This window comes from Hoplias malabaricus, chromosome 9 (genome assembly GCF_029633855.1).
Source record: "Hoplias malabaricus isolate fHopMal1 chromosome 9, fHopMal1.hap1, whole genome shotgun sequence".
NCBI classification, from domain to species: Eukaryota; Metazoa; Chordata; class Actinopteri; order Characiformes; family Erythrinidae; genus Hoplias; species Hoplias malabaricus.
In genome coordinates, this window is record NC_089808.1 from 22,080,812 (window position 1) to 22,106,340 (window position 25,529).

Consider the following 25,529-nt stretch of genomic DNA (forward strand, 5'->3'; position numbering starts at 1 on the left):
TACCGTGATTTTATAGTTTTCTACAGTGAATCTACAGTAATTTTACAGTGATTCTACCGTGATTTTATAGTTTTCTACAGTGAATCTACAGTGATTTTACAGTGATTCTACATTTATCCTACAGTGATTCTATAGTTTTCTACAGTTAATCTACAGTGTTTCTACAGTTATTCTACAGTGATTTCATCTTATTCTACAGTGATTCTATAGTTATTCTACAGTTAATCTACAGTGGTCCTACAGTAAATCTACAGTGATTCTATAGTTATTCTACAGTTATTCTACAGTGATTCTACAATTAATCTACAGTGGTTCTACAGTTAATCTACAGTGATTCTATAGTGATTCTACAATTAATCTACAGTGGTTCTACAGGCATTCTACAGTCATTCTACAGTTATTTAGTGATTCTACAGTTATTCTTCAGTGATTCTATAGTTATTCTACAGTGATTCTACAGTGATTCTACAGTTAATCTACAGTGATTCTACAGTGATTCTACAGTTATTCTACAGTTATTCTACATTAAATCTACAGTAATTCTACAGTTAATCTACAGTGATTCTACAGTTAATCTTCAGTGATTTTATAGTTATTCTATAGTTATTCTACAGTGATTCTATAGGTATTCTACAGTTCATCTACAGTGATTCTACAGTTATTCTACAGTTATTCTACATTAAATCTACAGTAATTCTACAGTTAATCTACAGTGATTCTACAGTTAATCTACAGTGATTCTACAGTTAATCTTCAGTGATTTTATAGTTATTCTATAGTTATTCTACAGTGATTCTATAGGTATTCTACAGTTCATCTACAGTGATTCTACAGTTAATCTTCAGTGATTCTACAGTTAATCTTCAGTGATTTTATAGTTATTCTACAGCTATTCTACAGTGATTCTACAGTTAATCTACAGTGATTCTACAGTCATTCTACAGTTATTCTATAGTGATTCTACAGTTATTCTACAGTAATTCTACAGTTAATCTACAGTGATTCTACAGTGATTTTATAGTTATTCTACAGTGATTCTACAGTTATTCTACAGTGATTCTACAGTGATTCTATAGTTATTCTGCAGTTATTATACATTTATTATACAGTTTTTTCTAAAACACCTGAAATCTCCTCTCGTTTTCTCATAAAAGCAGAAAACAACAACAGTTATGGCAGAGTGGACAGTCAGCCATCTTGTTAATGGCCACCCAAGGCTGGGCCTGACCAATCAGTGTGTGACCAAATGGAAGGAAGATCAATTACGGCAGTTCTTTTTATTCCAGGCCTAATCCGAAGCTGGCGTAACGGTGGGATTTTTTCCGAGACTTTATTAGCTCTGTGTTGTGGCTGGATTTGATCCACGATGCGTGATAATCATGTTCAAACGCAGGGGTCCAGTGGCTCCGAGTCCCATTGATCCCCTCATTTGGGCTGAGCGTGTCCTATATTGATTATGCAAATGAGGCTCGCGTGGCAGATTAGTCCTCGACGTGTGGACGTCCAAGTAATTTACAGCGACGGAACGTAAAACCTCTCACGGCCAGTGGAACATGATTACGTTCCAATAATATGCTTCTAATACGCTTTTGTGTCCTTTTCGTTTGTGTGTGTGTGTGTGTATGCGTGTGTGTGTTTAACTCCTTGTAGGGACCAGAGAGTGAGAGAGAGAGAGAGTGTGTGAGAGAGAGAGAGAGAGAGAGAGAAAGAGAAACAGAGAGAAAAGAGAGAGAAGAGAGAGAGAATGAGAGAGAGAGAGCGAGAGCGAGAGAGAGAGTAATCAGCACTGGGACATGTATCACTTGTTCAGCCGCCTGCTAGGTTCTGTAAAGGCTCCAGAGACGCAGCACAAATGCTGGCAGTCTCACACTTTGCTTACTGCCTCATACACACACACACACACACACACACACACACATACACACACCAACAAAAGACACTGCTGATGACAAATTGCACACACTGTATGTGGACTCGAATGTTTACATTTGCACACATACGTTCACACACCTACACACACATACACATTATCCAAGACAGTAACAGGCCAACAGTACAGCTGCTTCAGCGGGTCAGACAGCGGGACACTGCTGCCCTTTACTAATCTCTTCTACCTACTTCTACCTGTGCTATAATGTCAAAATATAATCAGAGAATTCAGTTATTCACAGACAGACACACAAAGGTGTAATAAATGGAATAGGGTGACCAGATCTGAGATGGTGAAAAAGAGGACACTTTTGGGGGTGGGGGGGGGTAAACAATGACTACTGACGTGCAGACTGACCAATTAAATGTTTACAGAGAAGGTTATCGACCAATAACGGTAGGTCTATAGTCAGACCGTGCAATCCGAAGATTTTAGGCTACTTCACCACTCCCCTTTCTCACTTAAGTGAACCAAATGGAGTAGGGGAGGGCGGGACTAGTTTGTGAACGAAATGCTTCTTGAAATTTTGTTTGTGAAATTCTGCCGGGCCATTTTTCTAAGTCTAAAAAGAGGACATGTCCGGGTAAAAGAGGATGTCTGGTCACCCTAAAATGGAATGCTCTGGAGTCACCATGGTTTCTATGCCCAAAGCCAAGAGTCAGCTAGAGGGGTAACAAGCTACTGAGTCTTACGCAATACATCTGGGATGAGTTGGAAATCATCCAGTGTCATATATTTTAGCTCTAATGTGTTCAGATACAGATACATTACATTATATTAATCATTGCATTACAGACAGGTTTCTAAACATACAGATATATTATTAAAAACTCTAACTATGCAATATTAGGATTTTCTAGTGTGCCATGTGTCATTTATAGTTCTTTGACATGTAGTAACATCTTTATTCCACCGTGAACTGAATCTGCTTGGGGTGAGATATGAAGCGCCCCACAGGGGTCAAATTCAAAGATGCTGTTTGGTTATATTTATGTCACAGTGTGTATATTTTCTCTTAGCAACCGTTTTTGATTTGCTTTGCTCTTGACTTTTGCAGTGCAGGGAGGAGAGTTTTGTAATTTATAATTATAATTTCAGTCTTCTCTAGACAGATAAACACATTTTTTCTCCTTCATCTCCTTTCCTGTAGTCAACACAGACACTATTTTAGACACCAACACCCCCATCTCTCTGATATTTGACTGATTTCCCTGAAGGACACTATACTGGACAGAGCAGTGGGACAATCTATGAGCTGATAAACCGGACATGATATCTGGTCTGCATGCGTCTGTGGCGTGTAATACTGTACACAAGCCTGTAAACACAGCCAGACTCTTACTAAGAAGCAGAATGGCAATCTAGTGCCATCTAGTGGACAAAACACTGGCTAATCTGAGTTTGTGTGTATGTGTGTGTGTGTGTGTGTAATGAGTGCTCCTGACACTGGTCACTATATTGTACTTTTTCTATACCCCCAACCTTGCCTCAAGCACCACCTGGATGATGCAACAGCAGCCAATCCACAGCAGTCCATCACAGGGCTTCATACAGCAGGACCCAGTCACTCACACACTCACAGCAGTGGACAGTGTCAAACAGATAATCCATATACCAACCAGAGGAAACCCACACTGAGCTGTAGGTCTCACAGACAATGATTCAATGTGAGGATTTGGCCCAGGGCCACAAGAGCATTGTGGCTATGACACTACATGTTTAAACCATGGTTCTACAAGTGTTTTTAGTAAAGAAAATGAAGAATCTTGTATATTATTAAAGGTTTCTTTGCATCATGAAGGAGTTCTTCAGATTGATGGAGAATGTGCTATAGACAGCACTTTTAGAAAAGGGTTCTATATGGCACTAAAAATGGTGGTTTTATTATAACAAGATTGACCTCATAACAGTTCACAATGCAAAGAACCCATTAATTGTGCAAAAGGTCCTTAACATGTTCAGGATTATTTTCTTTACTAAAGAATATGATCTTTACTAAAATCATTTTTAAGAGAGTATTATCAGTGATACACTAAACATTGTTATACTTAAGTATGCTTGGCTTACACTGACAAGTAAACAGAAAAGTCTAAGTTTATCCAGAGTATACTTACACTTAATATTTTGATTGAGATACACTTAAGAAAAGTATTATGAAGAATTCTTGCCTCATGCATAAAGTTTACTTATATTTGGCTTGTAGTTTGAGGTGGAACAGCTGAGAGTAAATAATACATAGGTGGAACTGAACTCAGTGTTATCCAAAACAGAAATGGATAAATATTTGGCTGATTTTATTGACAATATGCTTCCAAGGTTTGAACAGCATGATTTTACATCTAAAAAGTAAATAAACTACTGAAAGACCATAACTATGAAAATGATGTAATTTGTAAATTGAGAACACTTTGCTTCATCATAACTTGTAGTCATTGTATGTTCACTAATCTGCTCCCATCCACTGGTGGCGCTGATTCACTACATACACTCAAACGCTCTGTTATTTACCCAAAGAAGGTCTATGAGACAGCAGAGTTTTCTCTTAAAGATTAATATACAAAACACTGTTTTTCTCACTTTCAGGACTTTAGTTAGTTTCAGTATTCTTCGGGTTAGTTTTAGAGTTAGGGTTAGTATTAGGTTTACAGTTAGGGTTGAGTTAAGGGTTGCCAGATATTCACCATTAACAGTGTAGGAATACTGGTGCCCCTCTCACACCCGCAATATTTGCCCCGGACATTACTCTGACTTTACCCTAAATATCTTAGTCTGAGAATGCTCTGCAACATTTGCCAATCCAGATTTTACTATATTTACTATATAAAATACTTGGAATTAAAATTCAATTTAATTATTAAGTATTGTTTTTAGTAAGGGGAACCCTGAAGAAGCTTGCATGCTCAAAAATCACAGTGCATCCTACAATAAAGAAAGCCTTATACATCTTTTATAAAGTGATAGGAAACAGAAAACACAGGATGGGTTTATACAAAGTGGCCACTGAGAGGAGTCATCCATTTGTGATCGCTTTCTGGGCATGAAATGGGAGCTGTAAGAGGGATAAACCTCACCTCTGCTCAATGTGATGGTGATTTACTGGGGGTTAAGTGCCCTCAAGAAGCACAGCTGATTGGTTCTGTCAATCCAGGTAATATTACATCACCAGGAACTTAAAGACATTACATGAGCTCACTGTTAGATAATTGTGGATAACTGATATTGAACAGGTACAAATGAATTCAAGTAGAAGCTGTGTTTCTGGACCTTTCTGAGCTGCAACAGGGGGCCATTTATCCCTGCGTTCACCCCTCCAAAACAGCTTGAATGCAGCGTGAAGGTTTGATGGATGGCAACACTGCGAGAAGCTGTCATCTGCCAATTGGCATCTCTGGGCGCGGGTAATAGGTCTGAAAGAAGTTGTGTACCTCGGCTTATGTTTTACGCCGCAGCACGATTCATGACAGGCTTTGTCACTTTTGGTCAAAGGCAATCTGAATCATGGAGTTAGAATAGCGTTCTTCTATTTATTCCTCCCTCGGTGGTCCATTCAGAATGTACAGTGTCCACTCTGCTATCCTGATTCTTATCACAGAGATGTTATCCTTCATTCTTTCATACACTCCAGTGGATACTGTTGACTTGGTTGTTTTCACTGGAGAGATTATCATGCCATGTCCAGGAGAATTAAAACAGAAATGGCATTGAACTAAGCTCATCCACTAAGCCATTTTTGCAGAGTGGTGTGAATAGTTTCCACAGCAGCAATTCAACCCAATTCATCCCTCATTGCTCACTAGCAGCTCAACACAGAGTCAACCATACCAAAAGTGTCCTAGACACAGATTTCTTCATTTTTTCCCCCTTTTAGGTTAGACTAGTCAAGTTTGACTGCAGTGGCATAGTTTGACTGGGCCACAATTCAGGGACCTATACATTGATCTGCCAAAATGCTGGTACAATGGATCAGAAACAGCATTGCTGCTCGAGGTTTCTCCACCACAGGGTGGAGAATAGTCCACCAACCAAACATTTCTCACTGACAGCATGCTGTGAAGAGCATACTCTGACCTTATATAAGGTGCAGAAATAAAGGTAGGTGTGTTTAATAGAGCACCGCCAGCAGCCCTGCTGTGTCTGATCCAGTCATACCAGTGCAAAACACACTTAACACCACCACTGCATCAATGTCACTGCATCACTGAAAATGATCCACCACCCAAATCATACTTTCTCTGTGGGGGTCTTGACCATTGAAGAACAGGGTGAAGTAAATCACTAACAAAGTATGCAGAGCAACAGTCTGTAATCGTAGATCTGCAAAGTGCTCCTGTATGGTGAGTGGAGCCCATTAATGTCCATCTTGAGAACTTTGCTTCCGTTAATATTCTTACAGAAGCAAACACAGGAGTTTGTAGGTTTGCTGGTAAGTCCCTCATGACTGTACAGGTTACAGTGCCACAAAGCCATCTCTGTGTAGAGGGGGTTACTGAAGGGAGGCTTATTGGTTGCGGTGGTGATCCTCATTGGTACCACACACCCTGAACCACTTTTCTCATCACACCTTTGAGACCTATTTCCCACCTCTGTGGGAGAAAAGCCTTCCCCTGCTGGCTTACTGAGCTTTCAGTTACCTCTGGTTCCACGTAGAACACTCAGCAGAGTCTAACCCTCCGATAACAGGCTCAGGACTATCGTGTACGGCATGTTACATAAGGAAAAGTGTGATAGGCCTCTCTCATACATCCATCCACCTGAAGTACAGGGCTTGATAAGGGATATACGCGCTGGGAAAATGACTGGCGCGGGATTCGCTTCATCCGGCTGCTTATCAAAGGGCTCTTGTTGGAGGTGAAGGGTATCAGTTACTGCACAAAGAGTCTGTACACGTGACTGCACCTGACCCTGGGAACACACACACACACACACACACAGAACTTACATTCTCTCAAAGGCTGTCAGCAATAGGGGCCACACATACTGGTTGCAGGGCTAAGTTAATTTTGTTAACAAAAACTACTATGAAAAATGGTCATTGATGACCTATTTTTCACAATAAAAATTTGATTAAATGTTTTGCATGTTTCAAAGAATAAATACTAAAAGGTAGTGTGAGAGATTTGAAAACAGAACTTTGCAAGTGTATAAATAGGAAAATTCTGCAACAACGCTGGAAGAAATTATTCTTGGGAGTCAACTCCTCCACTACCTATGGCTGTGTCTAAAATGGCTCCCTGTTTATGTTTTAGGGCACTATTGGATGTGTGATCATTTTTTCGGAGTTTCCATATTGTAAAGTCCCACAATGCCCTTGTAACATGAGCTGAAAGTGGACCAGAATGCACTGCAAGTTGCTTTGCAACTAAGTAACAGACGGTGTCCCAATTCACTTGTTTTTAGTGCTACATAATGAACTGAAAAATGCCTCACTATGTAGCAAAATACAAATGAGAGATAATGTTTGTGGCTCAGGCAAAGCATTGCGATAAAGTCCAGAGGCTTGTAGGCTTGTCCACACCTGCTGAAAAATTCCCTAGCTACCCAATAGAAAGTGTGTTGACCATGTATCAGTTGAATATGGAAAATTCCAGAGCAAGAAGTAGAAGTTCAAACCCAACAGAATTTCTCAAATTTTCAGAGGTGGCCCAAGGCCATTATTGAAATAATAGAATCCCCTCATGTCCTTCCCACCCAATGAGAACATGGCCAACTGGGATCTCACGGACCCCTGACCATGGGAAGAAAAAGGCACAACTGGGATTCAATCCTGTACGCAAGCCACGGGGTATAGCTCAGATTTGGGTGGTTGCTCTGTTAAAGGAGTTTCAGGTTTGGTACATGTGCACAGTTCAGCATGTTTCTCTAGGCATAAGGCTACAGTTCTAAAACTGAAACTCTGAATAATGGCAGCCCAGACCCCAGATGGATAGCTTGTCACTCCAGCATTCTCCCATCCTCTGTCACTGTCTCCTTGTTACGACTCTCCAACAACAGCTCACCTCGCTGTGTATGTCTTTATCTGTAGTTGCAGTGTGGCCCAGTTTGGTTGACGCTGATCGTCTGTCTTTCCTGAAGCACTTGGGAGTGGTTTGAGTCAAAGGCTTGATGTGGATCATTTCGAATTTATTGGACAAATGTTGTTAATCCTCCCAATCATTTGCCGTGTATTTAGATTGGACTGCACTCCAGGGTTTGGGATTGGCTTTGCCATCTGCAGGACTGTCATCAAGTTTACTGTGGGAAACTATGCAAATACCAAGTGTTGTTGTCCACTTGAGGTTAGCAAGAAGTTTCAGCTTTCCATGGTGATACCTAGTTGGTCCTCCTTGGCCTTTACATTCTCCTCCAAGCATGTTGAACTTTGCTATAGGTAAACATCAAGAGTATAAACAAGAGATTGTTCTTGGAAAGCTTCACAGTAGATGTTGGAACATTGCAGTGAAGATTTGATGGTAATCGGTTACTGACCAATCTCTTCGTGATTGGGCTCTCCAGAACCTACCATTTCATTTTACTTCACTAGTAAATGCTAACATAACTAAGACTGAGTGAAAGCTGACGGAAACCCGTCAGAACCATCCTCACCATGATAAATGGTTCCCATTGACTTAAATTCCATTTATTGCCACCAGTGTGGGAATATCTGCTTAAAAAAATTTAGAGGAGGTCTCCTACTCCTCAGGGAACATTACCATGGAATATCTACTGCTCCGGAAGGTGAGGAACACAGTAAAGATTCATTTATCTGTTCAAATTTGCTGAGATTTTGGGGGAAGATGGGGGCGTACCCCATATTTAAAATCTCCATCCTATTTTTAATCCCCATCAAAGTAGAAATCCCTCTGCTGTCTTCCTGCAGTTTAATCACTATGCTTAAGTATTAAGGACAAGCAAAACACATTGGACCTATAGTAAAAAAAATATGAAGACTGCATCTCAGTTTGCCTGTAATTTCATAAATTAGTTAAACTGGTAAATATGCAAAGGTAAGATTCTAAGTCCAAAAGAATACAACTCATAGATTCTACTGTTTCAAAGTTTGTGTGGGTCATCCTGTTCATCAGTTGTCACAGAACACTGGCCACAGGATGCTTTTGGCTGGATATTTTTGGTTGGTGAGGTGTTTAAAACTCCAGCAGCAACTGCTGTGTCTGATCCACTCATACCAGTACAACACACACTAAAGGCCATTTTCTGCTTTCTGATTGGGCCTCAGTCTGGCGAACATGGATCAAGTTGTATAAAATGGACAATGAGTGTAGAAACAAGGAGGTCATTTTAATGCCATGGCTGATTTGTGTAGGTAGATCAGCTCATTTATCTTTACTAAAGCTGAACTGGAAGTGTCACACTTTCATGTCTTTGTAGAACACAGACAGAAACACAGTCCAACTTCAATCTGCATTTGAATGAACCTCCATCAGGGATCAGGAGATGGGGTATATTGATGGTCTTGTAATAATTTGAGACTTCAAAGCTAATGTCAGCTATCAACCAGGTGTCCATGACAATACACGGACGTTTATATTTCTGAGCTTCAATCTACTGCAGGAATATCCTGCCTGAGGTGTCCATCAGACACTGACTACAGCAGCGTCTGTCACACAACAGTCAGAGATGCTATCATTACGCCCTGTCGTCTCTCCTTCTCTCTCTCTCTCTCTCTCTCTCTGTGTCAATCCAGAGATGCACTGGAAATCACGACAATCTTCTCAGGCCAAAATAGTCCAATCAAAGGCCTGTCAGTATATCAACATCAATTTAGAGCAGAAGTATACCACTATACCACCAACACCCAACTGCAGTAATAGTGCATCCAAATAGGGTTTCATATTTGAGATCCTTGTCATGTTACTGGCAGTTAATCAGTGACCAGAAGCTAACTGTTTTGACATCTGTGAATGCTTGTGCAAAACAGGATGAGTCTAATTTACAGGGTGGGCCATTTATATGGATACACCTTAATAAAATGGGAATGGTTGGTAATATTAACTTCCTGTTTATGGCACATTAGTATATGGGAGGGGGGAAACTGGGTGGAAAAGATGAGTGGTGACCATGGTGGCCATTTTGAAGTCGGCCATTTTGAATTGGTTTTAGCGTAACTTTATTCTTTCATGAGTTATTTACAAGTTTCTGACCACTTATAAAATTTAATCTAACCCAAGCTGTATGTTCACCAAACCATCCTGTGGATTTGTCAGGTGAAAAACCCCAAGCCCTTAATGCACATTCCACATTCCCATAGTCTGCAGTCAGCACTTGTTGGAGCAGGTCTGCAATCAGAATCTGAGACATGCACCAAATGATTTGTAATGGATTCTGTTTACCATGATCCATGAATGTCAAATGCTTTGCCAAAAATCATACGATTTAATTTAACTAAAAGGTCATTCCCAGGATTCCTACAATGAGTACAAAGTATGATTGGCACTCATAAAATGTGTACTAAGCATATTTGTGGATGTTTGATTATTATTAAGTGATTATCTGGCAAGCCAGTGTGAATAATCAGCCTTAAGCCATGGTCACACTTGGTTTTTGTCTGCAATTTTTGCATGTGAAATATCATGCATTTCAATGAGATTCCTTGTGACAGACAAATTTCACAGAAATGACATGTGAATCCATTTTGCATTCAAACTTTCACATCAGTTTCAACTTTAGTAAACCTTGACATGCAAATGGAGTCCCTTGGTACACCATCACTTGAGAGGTGTGATTAGATGAAAATTATTATTTTTTTCATCTCGAGATTTTAGTAGTTACAATACCAGCACTCTTGAGAAACTCTTGAGTGAAACTGCTGAACCAAAATGGAGGACTGTTTACACTGCTGATACTTGCAGCCATTCCCATTTCAAAATATGCCTGATGAAAAACACAAAAACCCAGTGTAACCACAGCTTTACAATTTCCTCAAATCATTACTCTAAATGTAACATTAACCCTAAAGCAAATACAAACCCAAAATATAACCCAAAAACCAGTGTAGACTCACAGAGATACTCACTGACAGAGTTTTATGCTTGTTTGAGTAACCTTAACTGTAAAAATTTTCTTCATGTAAAAAAAATGGGTTTGAGGGGATTAATTGAAATAGTGCCACCAGTGGATAAGAGCTTACATCATGAATATTAAATAACTAAGAATTATAAGTTTAGGTATATCTGGAGTGCCTTTTTAGTAAAATATATACCACTTTTGGAGATCTTGTTGCATCAGCTGTAAAGTAATTACATTGCAAAAATGTAATTAATACATTCTTTTATGTTGCATAAGATTTTTCTTTATATACACTTTATATACTTCATGTATGGATTTATACCCTGTAATTTATCTTTAGGTCAATCTAACAACATGAACCTGTTTGTCATTTAATTCGCAATTCTAAGATTATGAGTCTGAGACCATGTTACATCACTCATACTGCTTGGCTGCAATAAGCCCTCTGCTTTGTTTGTGGGTTGTGAAGTCTTTTCACTTTTTTCCCCATCCTGAATGGAACAAAGCTCCCAGAGGTAGGGTCAGTCTGAGCTGTGGACATTTCCAGAGGGACTGGACAGGGCTTTGTATGGCCAACGCTCCACTGCCCACAGTCTCTCTGTATACCTGCTTTGTGCCAGATTGACCCAGTGTGACCTGAGCTCGCCAAGGTGCCCCAACCCACCAAGGCCCACCCTGGCACACCTCGATAAGCCTGAAACGTGATCACAGCAGCTGAGAGGGGCTCAGATCATGGCCTGTGGACCTGCGCAGGATCAGGAGGGGAAAGATTATCCTGAGTAATGGATGGTTCTGCTTGCTTCCCAATCCTTTACCCGAGAGGCAGCCAGCCAGAGCAAGATGAAGCACGGTGTGTGTGTGTGTGTGTGTGTGTGTGTGCATATGGGAGTGAGGGTTAGATTAGTACTGCCAAGCTGCAGGTATTTACACTTTTAAATGTGCAACATTAAAAGGGGACATATAATGAAAAAATAATTTGCTCAGTGTACATGCACGGTATTGTGTGGATCTTGAGCCCATCAACACACACACTGTGAAACAAGACCACTCAGTTAGTTTTCTATGGGCCACCTAAGTCAGGGAACATTACATATAATGAGTCTTTTTCATTTTGCTCCAATTCTGACATCAAGTCCAGACACCTTAGAATTGCCCCGCCCCCTCTTCTGAGTCTCTCCAATCACAAAACTGGACCTACCTATAAGTGAGAACAGAGACGTGAGGTTAAATAGAGCAAAACAGACACAACAAGCATGGAGAAATGAGAGCACTGTAAAACTGGAGAAGAACAAGAACCAGAGTTTCTGCTCCATGCTCCTCACTGCTGTGCACTCAGGGAAGGGGGCGAACAGCGAGTGGCTCATTATCTTTTAAAGGACCAGATACTGAAACCAGCCTTTCTAAACAGGGCTGTTTAGACAAGGTAGAATGCTGCTGTAGGGTTTTTGGCTTAAACACCTGCTTCAAATCACTGGTGTGTTCTCCTTGTTTCTGTGTGGGTGTCTTCCAGATGCTCCAGCTCCCCCCACCCACCCCGCCACCATCCAAACACACATGCTCATACATAGACTGGCTGTTCAATAGTGTCCAGATATGTGAATGTGAGAGTCACTGAGTGAGTGTGTGATTCCCTCTAATGGACTGGAGCCCCATCCCAGGTATGATCCTTGCCTTGTCTGAACCCAACACGGCAATGACCAGGATGAAGCAGTTACAGACAATGAATAATTGAATTAAAAGATGAATGAATGAATGAATGAATGTCACAGACATTTATATCCCAAGGACCTGTCTTGTGGAAATTCCCCCAATAACAACACCACTGCTCAGTTTGTCTTCATTTGTTCTGTTACAAGAGTTAGAAATCTAGTCTCGAATGTTTAACACCACAGGGATTCCCAAAAATTATCTTGTTGTGTCACAGAAAATGAAAGAACCAAGAACGGCAACTACAGAGTAACACATTAAAGTGTGACTTTTAGGCCAGACTGCCCCATTAAAACATGGCCATGTGACTTCTCCCCCCATGTCGTGTAGCTATTAGCATGCACCAGGCTTCAGCCACAGCCGTTCTGAAGGCTGACACTTCAAGCGTTGTCACCGGGGAGTGTGTTATATAAAGCTCAGCTTAATGAAGCCTGGTACCTCTCAGCCACACACACACACAGATTCTGCAGTGTAGCACCAGAAAGGCCATCTGCTACCAAACGTCTCCCGTGGAAATATCTAGAAAAGCCTCTTTTCCTCTTTAGCTTTCCCAGTCTCTGACTAGTCCAAGCAGGCCTAAGCTAGACATTCGAGGGGGGCCCTTTATTTTAAATATTCATCAATATATCATAAAATTAAAAAAATAATCAATCTAAGACATGCGTAAATATCAAGCTGTGCTTTAATTACGACACCCACACAGTGTTGCTCAATACAGCATGATAGTAGTGATGCCAGTGAGTCACAGCCTCAGAGGCACTAGTTCATCCAACAGTTCTGAAATCCAGGGAATTCACAAAAAATGTGCCACCATTTTGCAAAAGTGTAATGGCTTCTACTCTTCAAGAAAGGCTTGATGCTCCAGCCACAAGAGCATTAGCCAACAAGTCAGGTCCTGATGCTGAAAAATTAGTACCTCATCAGAAACACCACTTTAACTTATCCCTAAGGACCTGTATGGAGCGCCACCACTCTATAGCAGTGGTTCCAAAAGTGGGGGTCATTGCAGGGAAGGCACAAGAAGGCAAATTAATGAGATACATAATGCATATCACTCTTAATAATTACACTGTAAAGTCTATTTCTCTGTTTATTTTCTTTTGTCCAGTTTTGTATTAATTAGAAAAATAAATTAAAATACATTCCATTGGAGTTTGGATTTTAGGGGGATTTCAAAATATCCTCATCTACAAAAGGGGGGCAATACAGAAAACCTTAGGAAACCACTGCTCTAGAGAATTCCCAGTCACTTTATACCTCTCTGACCAACTCTTGGCCCTGGGAATGATGGCCTTAGGCTCATGGGGTGGCTGCTACAGAAAAGAGACCCTACCTCAGCAGAGAGGGGCAAGCTATTTATTACTATAAAATGGTCCTAATGACCATGACTGATGATGAGTCCAGAGAAATTCCAGTGATGTTTTCCAGCAGGGGTTAAGCAGGAATCTTATACACATCTGCGGATGAAAGGGTTAAATTGTGGTGTTGCAAGGAATGAGTGCGTAATTAACGTTCCTAAGCTCCCAAATTGTGAAAAATAGAGTACGCATGAAAACACATGGTCAGACGGTAATAAGATATGTGTCTCTGTAACTACATGTGTATGTGTGTGCGGCAGCTTTCTCAAGGTCGTACGTACATGCGCCCGTAAATGCTTAATTAACCCATAATCAAAATCACTAATGTTCATTAGCTGTGTCAGCACGCTGAAACCAATCCATTAGGAGCCCATATTAGATGCCATTATCATTTATAATACATTAGCGACTGTTCAGGGGAGCACATATGCTCCAGCATCCCGGGAATTCGAGCTGCCATCATTTTTTTCATTAACCCGGTCTCCCTGCTGCTGCTGTCCTTTAACTGAAACTCAACACAGTACACAAGAGTGGATGTTGGGGTCTTTTATTGATAATAGCAGATAGTTCTACAAACAGCAACATAAGACTATTAGGCTATTTACATGACTATTATTGTTCAAGTCGGTATAGTGTTGCCCTGGAGATGAGCCAGGAAAACAGCACTGTACGAGCACCGTGTTGAGTTCCATCCACATAGAAGCAAGAAAAATGTTGGGCTGGTGTGGAGAACGTTTTCCAGAGACTTTGCTGAGTTGTTCAATTAAAAAAAAGTGTCTAGCCTGAAGACCACACGCCTTGTACAGTTTATGGTTCATACCCACTGCATTTGAAACCACTATTTGGAACAGGTAAAGGTCACTGCCCCACAGCTCCAGGGCCTTGGGGTCCTCAAATCCTCAAGTCATTGTCTGCATGGAGTGTGATGTGTTCTCTCTCTGTCCGCATAGGTTTCCTCCAGGAGCTCCAGTGTTCTCCCACAGTCCAAACACACATGTACTGTAGGTAGGTAATGAATGTGTGTGAGTGAGTGTGTGGAGTTTTCCACAGATGTGGGTGTGGGAGTGACTGAGTGAATTTGTGATGACTATGGATTAAAGGAATGAAAACTAAAATGAATAGTTCTGAAATCAGATGACTCAACAGATGGGGTTGAACAAGGATATGATTTTGGAATGTGGAAGGCTGCCAGCTGGAGGAAAACCAAACAGACACAGGGAGAACACAGCAAAATCTTCACAGGCAATGACCCAAGGTGAGTTTCAAACTCAGGACCCTGACAACCCAGAACAGTGACACTGTGCCACCATACATTTCTAACATAATTGTGTTAATCTCTACTGGAGCTGGACAGGTTTTACCCAAGTGTATTAGAGTACACTTTTGCTGGTCTGCCCTATTGGATATATCTGCCTCATTGGCCAACCTTGTAGATGTAAAGTTAGAGACAGTAGCTCATCTATGCTGCACAATGTGTGTAAGCCATCCTCTAGTCCTTCATCAGTTGAAACTGAACTCTTTTGCTGGATATTTTTGGTTGGTGGACTATTCTCAGTCCAGCAGGGATGCTGAGAGGTTTAAAAATTCTAGCAGCCCTGTCATGTCTGATCCACTCATTCCAGTGCAACACACTGGAGGTCAGTGCAGCACTGAGAATAATCCAACACCTAAATGATGCCTGCTCTATGGTGATTCCTGAGCATTGAAGAAAAGGGTAAAAGGGGGCAAACAAAGTCTGCAGATCAACAAATGGACTACTGTCTGTGATGGTAGAATTTCAATGTTTTTTTGTTTTTGGTATATTGGTAGCTTTGGTTTTATGGGAATAGTAATGTAATCGATGGAGCTCTAGGGTCAGCCAATTACAGAAAGCCATTCACTGTACTGTATTAATATGAAAACACGCATTCCAAATTCATACTGGATTAAGACCAAAGATTTGTTCAGAGAACAGTACTTCGTCAGGTTAAACTAATCCAGCTCCAATTTCCAGCTAAGACTCCATGTGTTGCAGGCAGTGGGCCCCTAGGACCAAGATCAAAAACCACTGGTTTAGCAACCTGCCATTAGCATTAGCTGAAGATATTGAGTTGCACTGGATTTGAAGCATATGTAACTCAGTAGTGGCTCAAAAGAATGAACCCCTTCATGGTGTGAAGTGGCTCCCCCTACCTGGAAATCATGGCATGTTGGCGTTAACCTTCTTCCATCGTGAGATCGCAGATCAAGTGGCCTAGATCTGCAACAGTATAGCTAATGTGCTGCATTTAGCCGCTAGCAGAAGGGAGAAGAGGGGAGGGGAGGGAGGGAGACTATGAAGCATGGGACCTAGCAGTCCTTTGGCCTAGGTACAGCCAGCGTCAGTCTTTAAGCACTTTGTTAATAGGGTGGATGTGGCCGTGAGAGTGGGAAAGAGAGTGGGAGGAATTACGGGAGTTATGGGAGGCTGGAGTCTGGAGTTGTGGGGGCTTTCAATCACATCAGCACAAACCTGGGAATGAAAGGAGAAGGTCAGTGCAGTGTGCTATTTAATGAAGCATCTTACAGTAGGTTAGCATAATGTATGGGCAAATAAAAGGCACACTTGAGTAAAGACCTTGCAAAGTACATAATACATCACAAAGCATTTCTCAAAGGTAGAGCTTCAAAAGCTGGGTTTCTGCTTGAGAATTTGCTGCCAGGAATACAATAGGATGAATGCATAGCAATGGGACATTTGAGATATTTAAAGTATTACAACAACTTTAAACAAGAGAATTGATCTGAAGACTTCTTGCATGACTTTCTGTGTTGCTGATGACTTCTTTGAGCAGTGGTCATTCACTCACCTTCTGGAGATCTGGCTTCTTACAGACCTTAGCACCACTAACAACATCCATCTAACTGTTGACTTCATAAAAATTTGTTAAACCTTCAATGAGGTGTATAAGAGTTTGATTTTTGGTGAACTCTGCAAGGAGGTAGATCTCCAGGAGTGTTGGTAATTGCTGTCCAAGCAAGTAAAGTTATAGTTGTGTTTTTTGACACACATAGATGGACATTTGAAATATGGTGGCATAAGTATGGGTATCTCCACCTTGATTCTGAATTACCTGATATTTGATAGTGTTGCTCTACTTTCATATTCAGCCATGTTAATTTCCCCACCCTGGTTCAGTAATAATGTTTTGCCACTTTTCCACTGCATGGGACCCACTTGACTCAACTCAGTTCTACTTGAATCAAGTAGGTGTTAAACCTTGCAGGATGCTGATTGGCCACAAAGGCTTGTCATTCGTAATGAGATGCAGATATCCAGCACAAGCTAAGCATTTGTAAAACTTTCAAACTACAGCAGAGTTCATATTTGTTTTTATCCAACCTAAAACGGCAGTTCGTAAAATTACGCAGTGGTCTTTTGAAGTGGTTCAAACGATCCTTGGATCGGTGGCAGACAAAAGAAACCAGTGAGAGCTGGACACTGCAACAAGGAAGGAACAAACTCTACGGATCTGTCTGAACGGATGACGAAAATGTGTTCAGTCCCAAACCATAACAACACACCCACCAACACATGATGAATAAACACAGCTCAACATTACAGCTGCTGTTGTTGTGGTTTACAAAGACAGCTGTTCTTATTAGAGACTGCGATTTACAAAGTCACAATCTACATTTCAGGGGAGTCATTAGAGTGGAGAACCTACCAGGTACTATGTCCCAAAAAGCAAGTGGAGTAGAGTAGCTACCATACAGTGGAAAAGCATCATTATGCTTGCACACTTGGCCTTGAATGATGGCAATGACTCAGGTTGAGTTTGGTTGCCTCAACCCAGCCAATTTCTGTTGTGTGATGTCGATAAAATCAGGGCCAAATTCACAGTTGGACAATTGAAGTCAAGCCCAGCTCATGACATTCAGCCCACGTTCTTCCCACACAACACTTGCCAGTGCCGTTTCTGAGCCATTACCAAAAGTGACACAGTTTAGGCCCAAATGTGTCTGCTATCTGGGTTGTTCATATGGAACTGAGATATTTGAGATTGACTTACTTGATACTAACAACAGCCGTTCTGGATAAAATAAGCCAAGACTCACGCTTGACTCTTTGTTCCAGCTTCAAAGACATGATTTGTTTGTATACTTCCTATAGTAAGATGTATATTTGGTAAGAACAGTATTTCCTGGTGGCAGTTTTGAATGAATAAGGATCCAAGTCATATCTTAAGGCACTGGGGTAAAGAGATACAAGAATGTTACCATTTGTACTGGTTTTGCTTGATTCTGCCCATCCGAATGAACTTCTTCTGTAATGAAATGACTGTTATGGTGTTGTTGTTGTTTTGGTAACTTTACCTTCACATTCAAATGCCTGAAGCATGGTGGTGTAACTGGGCCCAAGCCAGGATGAGAAGGTCCCCAGGACCCTCAGGAACTTCTGAGTGGAGTCAGTGAACATCACATCGGGCTGACCATACCCCACTGAACTGAAGAGGGAGAAACCTTGCGTGGTGTTGGCAAAGGCATTCTGGAGAAAATGGAACAAGCAAGAGATAATATTCAGTGGGTTAACTGTGCACTTAGTAGTTTTACAACTGGAGATTGCAATCAGTTTGTTGCTTTGCACACACTGTTAGCATCTTTTCACTGTGTTATTCAATGGTCTCCCCCAGGACCACAACAGATAGGTATGTTGGTGGCATGTGGATAAGTCACAGGAGCATGGGTGGAGATTTTAAACCTCTCAGTGTCACTGCTGAACTAATTGCTGAATGAATTGTCCCCCAACCAAATATATCCAGCCAACAGCTTCCAGTGGGCAGCGTCCTGTGTCCACTCAAGAAGGGCTGGGGATTACCAACACAGACTGTGCAGGAAAGGATGAGCTATTGTCTCTGACTTTACATCTACAAGGTGCCCCAACGAGGTGGGTGTGCCTAACAGAGTGGGCAGTGAGTGGACACAGTGTTTAAAAGCCAGCACATCACACATTTACAGACCACTGCAGCACTGAGAATGCACCATCATCTAAATAATAGCGGCTCTTTGTGGCTCCTGACAAAAAGGGGTTAACAAAGGATGCAGAGCAACAGATGAACTACACTTTGTAAATGTAGACCTATAAAGTGCACCTATGGTCAGTGAGTTTAGAAACAAGGTTGTTGTATTTAGTGTGTGTGTGTGTGTGTGTGTGTGTGTGTGTGTGTGTCTGTGTGTGTGTCTGTGTGTGTGTTTTGTGCTCATTCCAGTGGGTCACTGAGTGTTTCTGCCAGCTGGCAAGCAGCGTCCAGCACTGCTCGTGTCTCGGCTGACCTGCACGCGTTCCAGGAACTTGTAAACGCGGCACTTATCCTCCAGGCGCACCACCACAGCGTTGGCGGGCACCACAGCCAGGTGGCAGCGTTTGTGCTGAAAGAGCGAGGCCTCGCCTCCATCTGGGCAAAGCAGCTTCAGGTCCTCCATCTCCAGATCCAGAGCCCAAGACTCCTGATTTTTACCTTAAGGTTAGAGCACAGTTCCAGTTAAACTCCTCTGTGTACTTCAGCTGATCTAGGACCATTTCCAACCTTACAACAAGTTAAACAGCTTTCTCAGGTGTTCTAGAATCATCCACTACTCTGCTACCAAAAAGTGATGTCATTGTCTTTAAATGATTTAATAAAGATCTTTCTGAGACACATTTTCTTCACATTAATTGAAAAAAATATCTACAGCCCTAGCTTTAGCTAACTCTGTCTGTGGTTGAAACAGCTGAAAACACTGAGTGGCGTTGTAGACATAGGCAGAGCTCTGCTGTGTTGTTGTTTTCATTTGCATAACGATGGAGAAAAAACACACGGTAAGCAGACCAAAGTGGTGTTTTGCAGCAAAAAAGTACTAATGGGCAAGGAGTGTAGCCATGGTCCGCCCACCCAGTCAGCCTAAGCTAATTCCTAGCATGCGGTTACTACAGCATGAGGGGACATGTTTAGGATTGCCAGTCATCCGGTATTTGGACACTAAAAGCCATTTTGAACTAATACAGGACACATTTCATTCCATAATTTTGAGGTTCCCTTAGCTGGAGAGAGGGGCAGATACTTCAAGACAGCTAAACATCTTTAGTTGTCACATTTATTAAGCCATTCAGCAGCCAGAGTTAGCAGCAATTTAGTGCTAAAATACTGGGAACTTACAGCATGCTTTTAGATAGAAAAAATTAGCACCGTGTCCTGGAGAAACTACATGTCATTCTCTCCAATACATCTGTTATAAAGCCCCCTGGCAGCCCACCCACTTTTGACCATGCGCATCCAAAGGTCTATTTCTGACTACGCCACTGTAATGGAAACTGTCCTCCAGTATGAGGATAGTGTCATTCGAGGGCGTGGCAAATGGTGGGTTAAAACTGGCTTACAAATTTGCATACTATGATTCAAGTAGCTTCAAGTATGGTGAACTACATTTAATTTGAGGGTGGCAGGTTAGGGTTAGGACAGCCAGAAAGGAGTGTGAACTTGTTTGCGAGGGGCTAGCTGAATTAGCTGACTGGGTGGGCCTTGGTCCAGTTTGGCCCAACTGTGGCTACACCCCAATTCAAAATTAACAATGATTTTTTTCCCTTCCCCTGTAAAATGACCATCCAGTGACACTGTCAATATGCCCAGGGCTCCAATGCCAGCAAGGAACCAACAGGTATGTAATATTTATTTGCTTATTCATTTATTCATTGAATTACTGCTTCACAGACTGACATTTCTTTGTCCTGTAAAACTGCACATACTCTCACGGAAACTTGTTAGTACTAGTAATACTAGGTAGTAATCTAATACGCTCTGATACCGAGGAACATGTTAGGACTTAAATAAGGATGCATCATAAAATGGCAGTAACTCCAGCAGCATGTGGAGGGTCCAATTACCAATTCCCAAGCAACAAAAACAATTTTGCGGCAGACATGACTGACTGCTGTTCTATAACTCGTATAAGTTAGCCACACTGTTGGGAAACACTGCCCCCTAGTGTCTGTCTGTAAGAGAAAATGACATGTCTTGGTTTATGCAGAGGTTGGCAGGGAATTCTGGCTGAACTCTCAGGGATTAGAAGCATGCAGCCTCACTGTAGCTCTCAGATATTCCATTTCTTAAGATGTAAACATGAAACCTCCAAGGTTCTTATGTAGCTGCTTCTCTCTAAAGCCCTTAGTTGAAAGGAGAAGGATCAAGCATGAGCCTACCGTTCATGTTGTCAAAGACTGTGGTGTGTTTCACAAAGGCCACGTCTCCAAGGTTCTCAGCTACACATCTGTAGAATATAGGGCCAACAGAACCAACACATGAGAGATATATATTAACGCAGACAAAATGGACACCTTAACGCATGTGGGAATTCTTCATACATTCATTCATTGTCCATAAACGAATGTCCAGTTCAGGGTTAGGCTCACATTTGGTCCGGAGCCTATCTGGAATAAGTGGGCACAAGGGAGGAACACACCCTGGATGGGGCAACAGTTCATCACAGGGGACCACACACTCACCCGTTCACTCACACACTCACACATATGGACAATTTTGAGTAGCATGCATGAATGTTCAGGGACGCAGTGGGTCCGGAGCCTACAAGGAATCACTAGGTCCAAGGCAGGAACACACCCTGGAGGGGGTTAATGCTAATTAATTAATTCGTTTTTTAATTAAATAAGTAATGACATTATTTATGGTTGTAACCACAGCTTCACTACTGCCGAGTTCAGAATATAGAATAACATACTCTCACAAACTTCCTACCTCTTGCTCTTTCCCTCTCATTCACACATTCACACACACACACACACACACACACACACACACACACACACAGAGAGAGAGAGAGAGAGAGAGAGAGAGAGGGAGGGAGCTCCTGTTTCATCTACTAACTTGCTTAATCCCTCCACATTTCAGTCATGGGCTTTCAATAGACAGAAACAACAAATATAAATATAATTCCATTGTGTTGATCTGTGTTGATACATTGTTTTACATTTAAATATCCATTATTAAAAGTTTCAGTCTTCAGAAAAGATATTGTGATTAATTGCAATTTAACTCTAGCAAACTGTGATCAATTTGTTTATTTTTTTAATCAACAATCCTAATTTAATGTAAGATCAAAGGTTTGCAGAAGTCAGAGATCTCTAAATTCCAGTCAAAACAGCCATTAAGTACAATATTCCCACAGGTTCTACAAGGAAATGATTATACTTCCAAAGTTTAGTTAGTTGAATACAGTTGTTACTCTCCGGACAATGTCATCAGTTCATAAAATATTATTTCACATCTCAGAGGTCCAGTTTTTATATCAAGCATCTAAACGTGAGGATCTTCCACCATTGAAAATCCTATTTTCTGTGTCTTTCAATAAGTTTTTAAAACCGGATACATATAAGCCCAAAGGCCAGGGCTCTCTTTCTGACACACACACACACACACACACACAATGTACCTCAGAGCCCCTGCCTCCCCATAGTGGCGCTCTCGTGGGTTGTTCACACAAATGTGGCGGTCATTCTCGTCCCCTATACAAGCCTCACACAGGTTTCTGGGATTTGTGCCTTTGGGGTCATGCTCTGGGTCTTTTGCTCCTGGGACGCAGCTATAGCCAAAGAAGTCCCCCACCGCTGTGGACCACCAGGGAGAAGAAACATAGTCAAATTTGCCAGTGAAATAGTTAATTACATTATACAACTTTCTAGCTTTCATATGCACACTGAGCCAGTGTAACTCGGTTAATTAGAACCACATACATTGCAGCCACAGCTTGTTGATATACTGTTGATTTTGCCCTTTGTTGATGGCCAGTTTGGCTGGATATTGTTAGGTAGTGAACCATGCCCATAGCTAATTGGCATGGAAGTAGTGTCAGTGCTGCATTGAAAATTATCCACCACGCAAATAATATCTGTTTAACAGTGGTTCTGTGGTTATAACTTACCAATGGTAGCGGTAGAGAATGCACAAACATATTACAATGCAACTATATTGTCCTACTCTCTGTAATAGTACTCATACACAGTGTATCTATCAGGTGGGTGGAGAGAAACTACAAGGAAAGTATGTGTTTCTAATAATATGGTAAGCCAGTGAGTGGAAGTACCCTTACCGTGGGGAAAGTTGCATTGTTCGTTCACACTGATCTGTGATGTATTGACCAGGAAGCCGATGGGCACCGTCCAGCCCACGGTGGTCCGGATTCCTGGGTGACATGAACTGCGCTCATGCATTTCCAACAACGAAAGATCACCGGATGATCTCCGGGCCAAGGCCACTACGTAGTAATTTATGCCATCTAAACAACGGAAGAAAGGGCACGCAAACAAATCTCAAACTACTCAACCACTGGACAAGACCCAAAACTTAAAACTGACCCAAACACTGGCCCAAAACCTGAAATCTCAAATAGGGAATTTGGTCCAAATACAGCATTGGGCCCAAACCTTAAAAAAGACTCAAACTTGAAATTGACCCTGGATTTAGTCAAAATTTTAAAATGGACCCAAACACTAGATTTGGCTAAAAGATTATTATTTGCCCAGCACATAGTCTTTTGGACTAATTCCTGAAATGACTGACAGAATGACTGGATTTAGCCTGAAGTTTAATGCTGAAATTGATCCAAACACTGGATTTGGCCCACAACTTAAAATGTATACAAACACTGGATTTGGCCCACAACTTAAAATGTATACAAACACTAGATTTGTGTCAAAACCTAAAATTGACCCCAAACCTAGAAGTTGTCAAAAACATCCAAATGAACTAAAATATTACATTAGGACTAAACCTTGAAATTGGCCCAAAATGTAATATCAACCCAAACTTCCAAATAAATTCAAATCTTAAAATGAACACCGACACTAAACCAGCACAAGCTATAAAATTGTCCCAAAACCCTGACAATGACTCAAAAATGACTAAATGTTTTGTGTGGTAACTATTATTATTGTCTTTGGAGATTGTACTGTAAATATGGGCTACGTCTACTGTACATTTAACAGATACCTCATTTCTTTCCACAACCACTTACCTACTCCATTGTAGGATTCTCCCACTGCAACATCTAATCCATAGCAAATTCCAGCAGTGTAGATCTCATCTGGATACATAGAGGCTGCATCTGCTGTGCCATTCTGGAAAAATATAGCTAGGTTCAGATCATTTTCCTATTACATTTCATTCAAGGTTCACATCACGTGAGCATTATTTTACAGTTTGTGGGCAATGTATCAAATTGACAACCTATGCAGCAACATAAAGGAAATTATTCTAAACCCAATGCATCTTAACTGAGGTGTACAGTGGTGATACAGATTGTCATTCTGTGTTTCCCATCCACCTTAATTCTCTGCATGCAGTCTGTAGGGTTCAGGCCACGGACACACTGCAGTTTGCCGAGAATATTCTGAGCTGTGACATTCCCAGCCAGGTCCAGACATTTCTGCTCCTCCGCATCGGACACTGCACACCAAGTGACTGTCCAAAGAGAGAAGGACCACCTTTATATTTGAGAATTAGTCACATGTAATATTCGTAGATCAACTCCTTCTAGTGTTAGTCATCCTCTAGCCCTTTATCAGTCGTCAGTTTCTGATAACAAAAGCGCTATTGGATGCATTTGTTTGGGTCAGAGGCCACTGTGACTCTAGCATTGATGCTGTAATGTGTATTATACATGTATACAATTGCACCCACACAACAATTAACACTCTAACTGTTGTGCCAAGGATAATCCACCACCAAATCTGCTTGCTGTACAGTGCAATAGTCAAATATCAACTTTCATGACTTTAATATCTAGCCGAAATGGTCATTAAGTAAAGATCTTCATTTTCACAAGACATTTCTAGGAAAAATCCAAATAAAACCATATTACACAGTTATGACATTCTGGGAATAGCATGGAAGTACTACTCACTAATGTTGCTCTGACTAGACATGCAGAGCTTCCCAAACATGAGGAAAGCCAGAACCAATGTGTGTCCAGCTCTCCGTTCCATGTCACCTTCAAGCGTCAGCGTCCCAAATGCACTCAAAGCCACAGGACTACTGTGGGAAGTAAGGATGAAAAAAAACCAAACCTCTCCAGGTTCTCAGTGATCTGAAAGCTAGAGTGGGGGAGGCACAAGGGTTGGATGAGAGGCGAACTTTCCATTAAGCCCTTACCAGTTGCACTGTCCCCTTTTTTTCCCAGTTCTAATGTCCGGCGGTTATTTTCCACTTACGAGTCTAGTGTTTCCTCCTCTATCCACAGGGATAGAGGATGGCATGCAGCTTTCTTGCACACTTCACCTCCCCTGGTCGTGGCAGGTCAGATAGCGGAGGTTATAATTAAGAATGGCACAATGGCTTTTTGTGGGACGGTCACTAAAGCCCTGAGGGATTAACCTGAGGGCCTGGAAGCGAGTCCAAGCCTAACTGAGATTATTGATAGAAACACAGGCGATGCTTTTGTTCCAGTGGCCGGCAACTTTAAGAAACATATAGGTTTCTTGATACCAGATCTGGTCCCTAATTCCTGTGTTACCAACCCTCTAA

The 25,529-nt window shown here is 41.5% G+C and overlaps 1 protein-coding gene across 1 annotated transcript in view; it reads right to left on the reverse strand.

Annotated features, from left to right (window-relative positions):
• Positions 1 to 24,991, reverse strand: part of otomp (otolith matrix protein) — a 96,876-nt gene extending 71,885 nt beyond the window's left edge. The window contains exons 1-8 of the mRNA XM_066680240.1: positions 24,910 to 24,991; positions 24,331 to 24,467; positions 24,022 to 24,124; positions 23,098 to 23,283; positions 22,441 to 22,615; positions 21,194 to 21,261; positions 19,291 to 19,475; positions 18,334 to 18,505 (exon numbers count right to left, since the gene is read on the reverse strand). Coding sequence (XP_066536337.1) covers positions 18,334 to 18,505; positions 19,291 to 19,475; positions 21,194 to 21,261; positions 22,441 to 22,615; positions 23,098 to 23,283; positions 24,022 to 24,124; positions 24,331 to 24,467; positions 24,910 to 24,991 — 1,108 coding nt within the window. The remainder of the gene's footprint in view (positions 1 to 18,333; positions 18,506 to 19,290; positions 19,476 to 21,193; positions 21,262 to 22,440; positions 22,616 to 23,097; positions 23,284 to 24,021; positions 24,125 to 24,330; positions 24,468 to 24,909) is intronic.
• Positions 24,992 to 25,529: the final 538 nt, after the last annotated feature.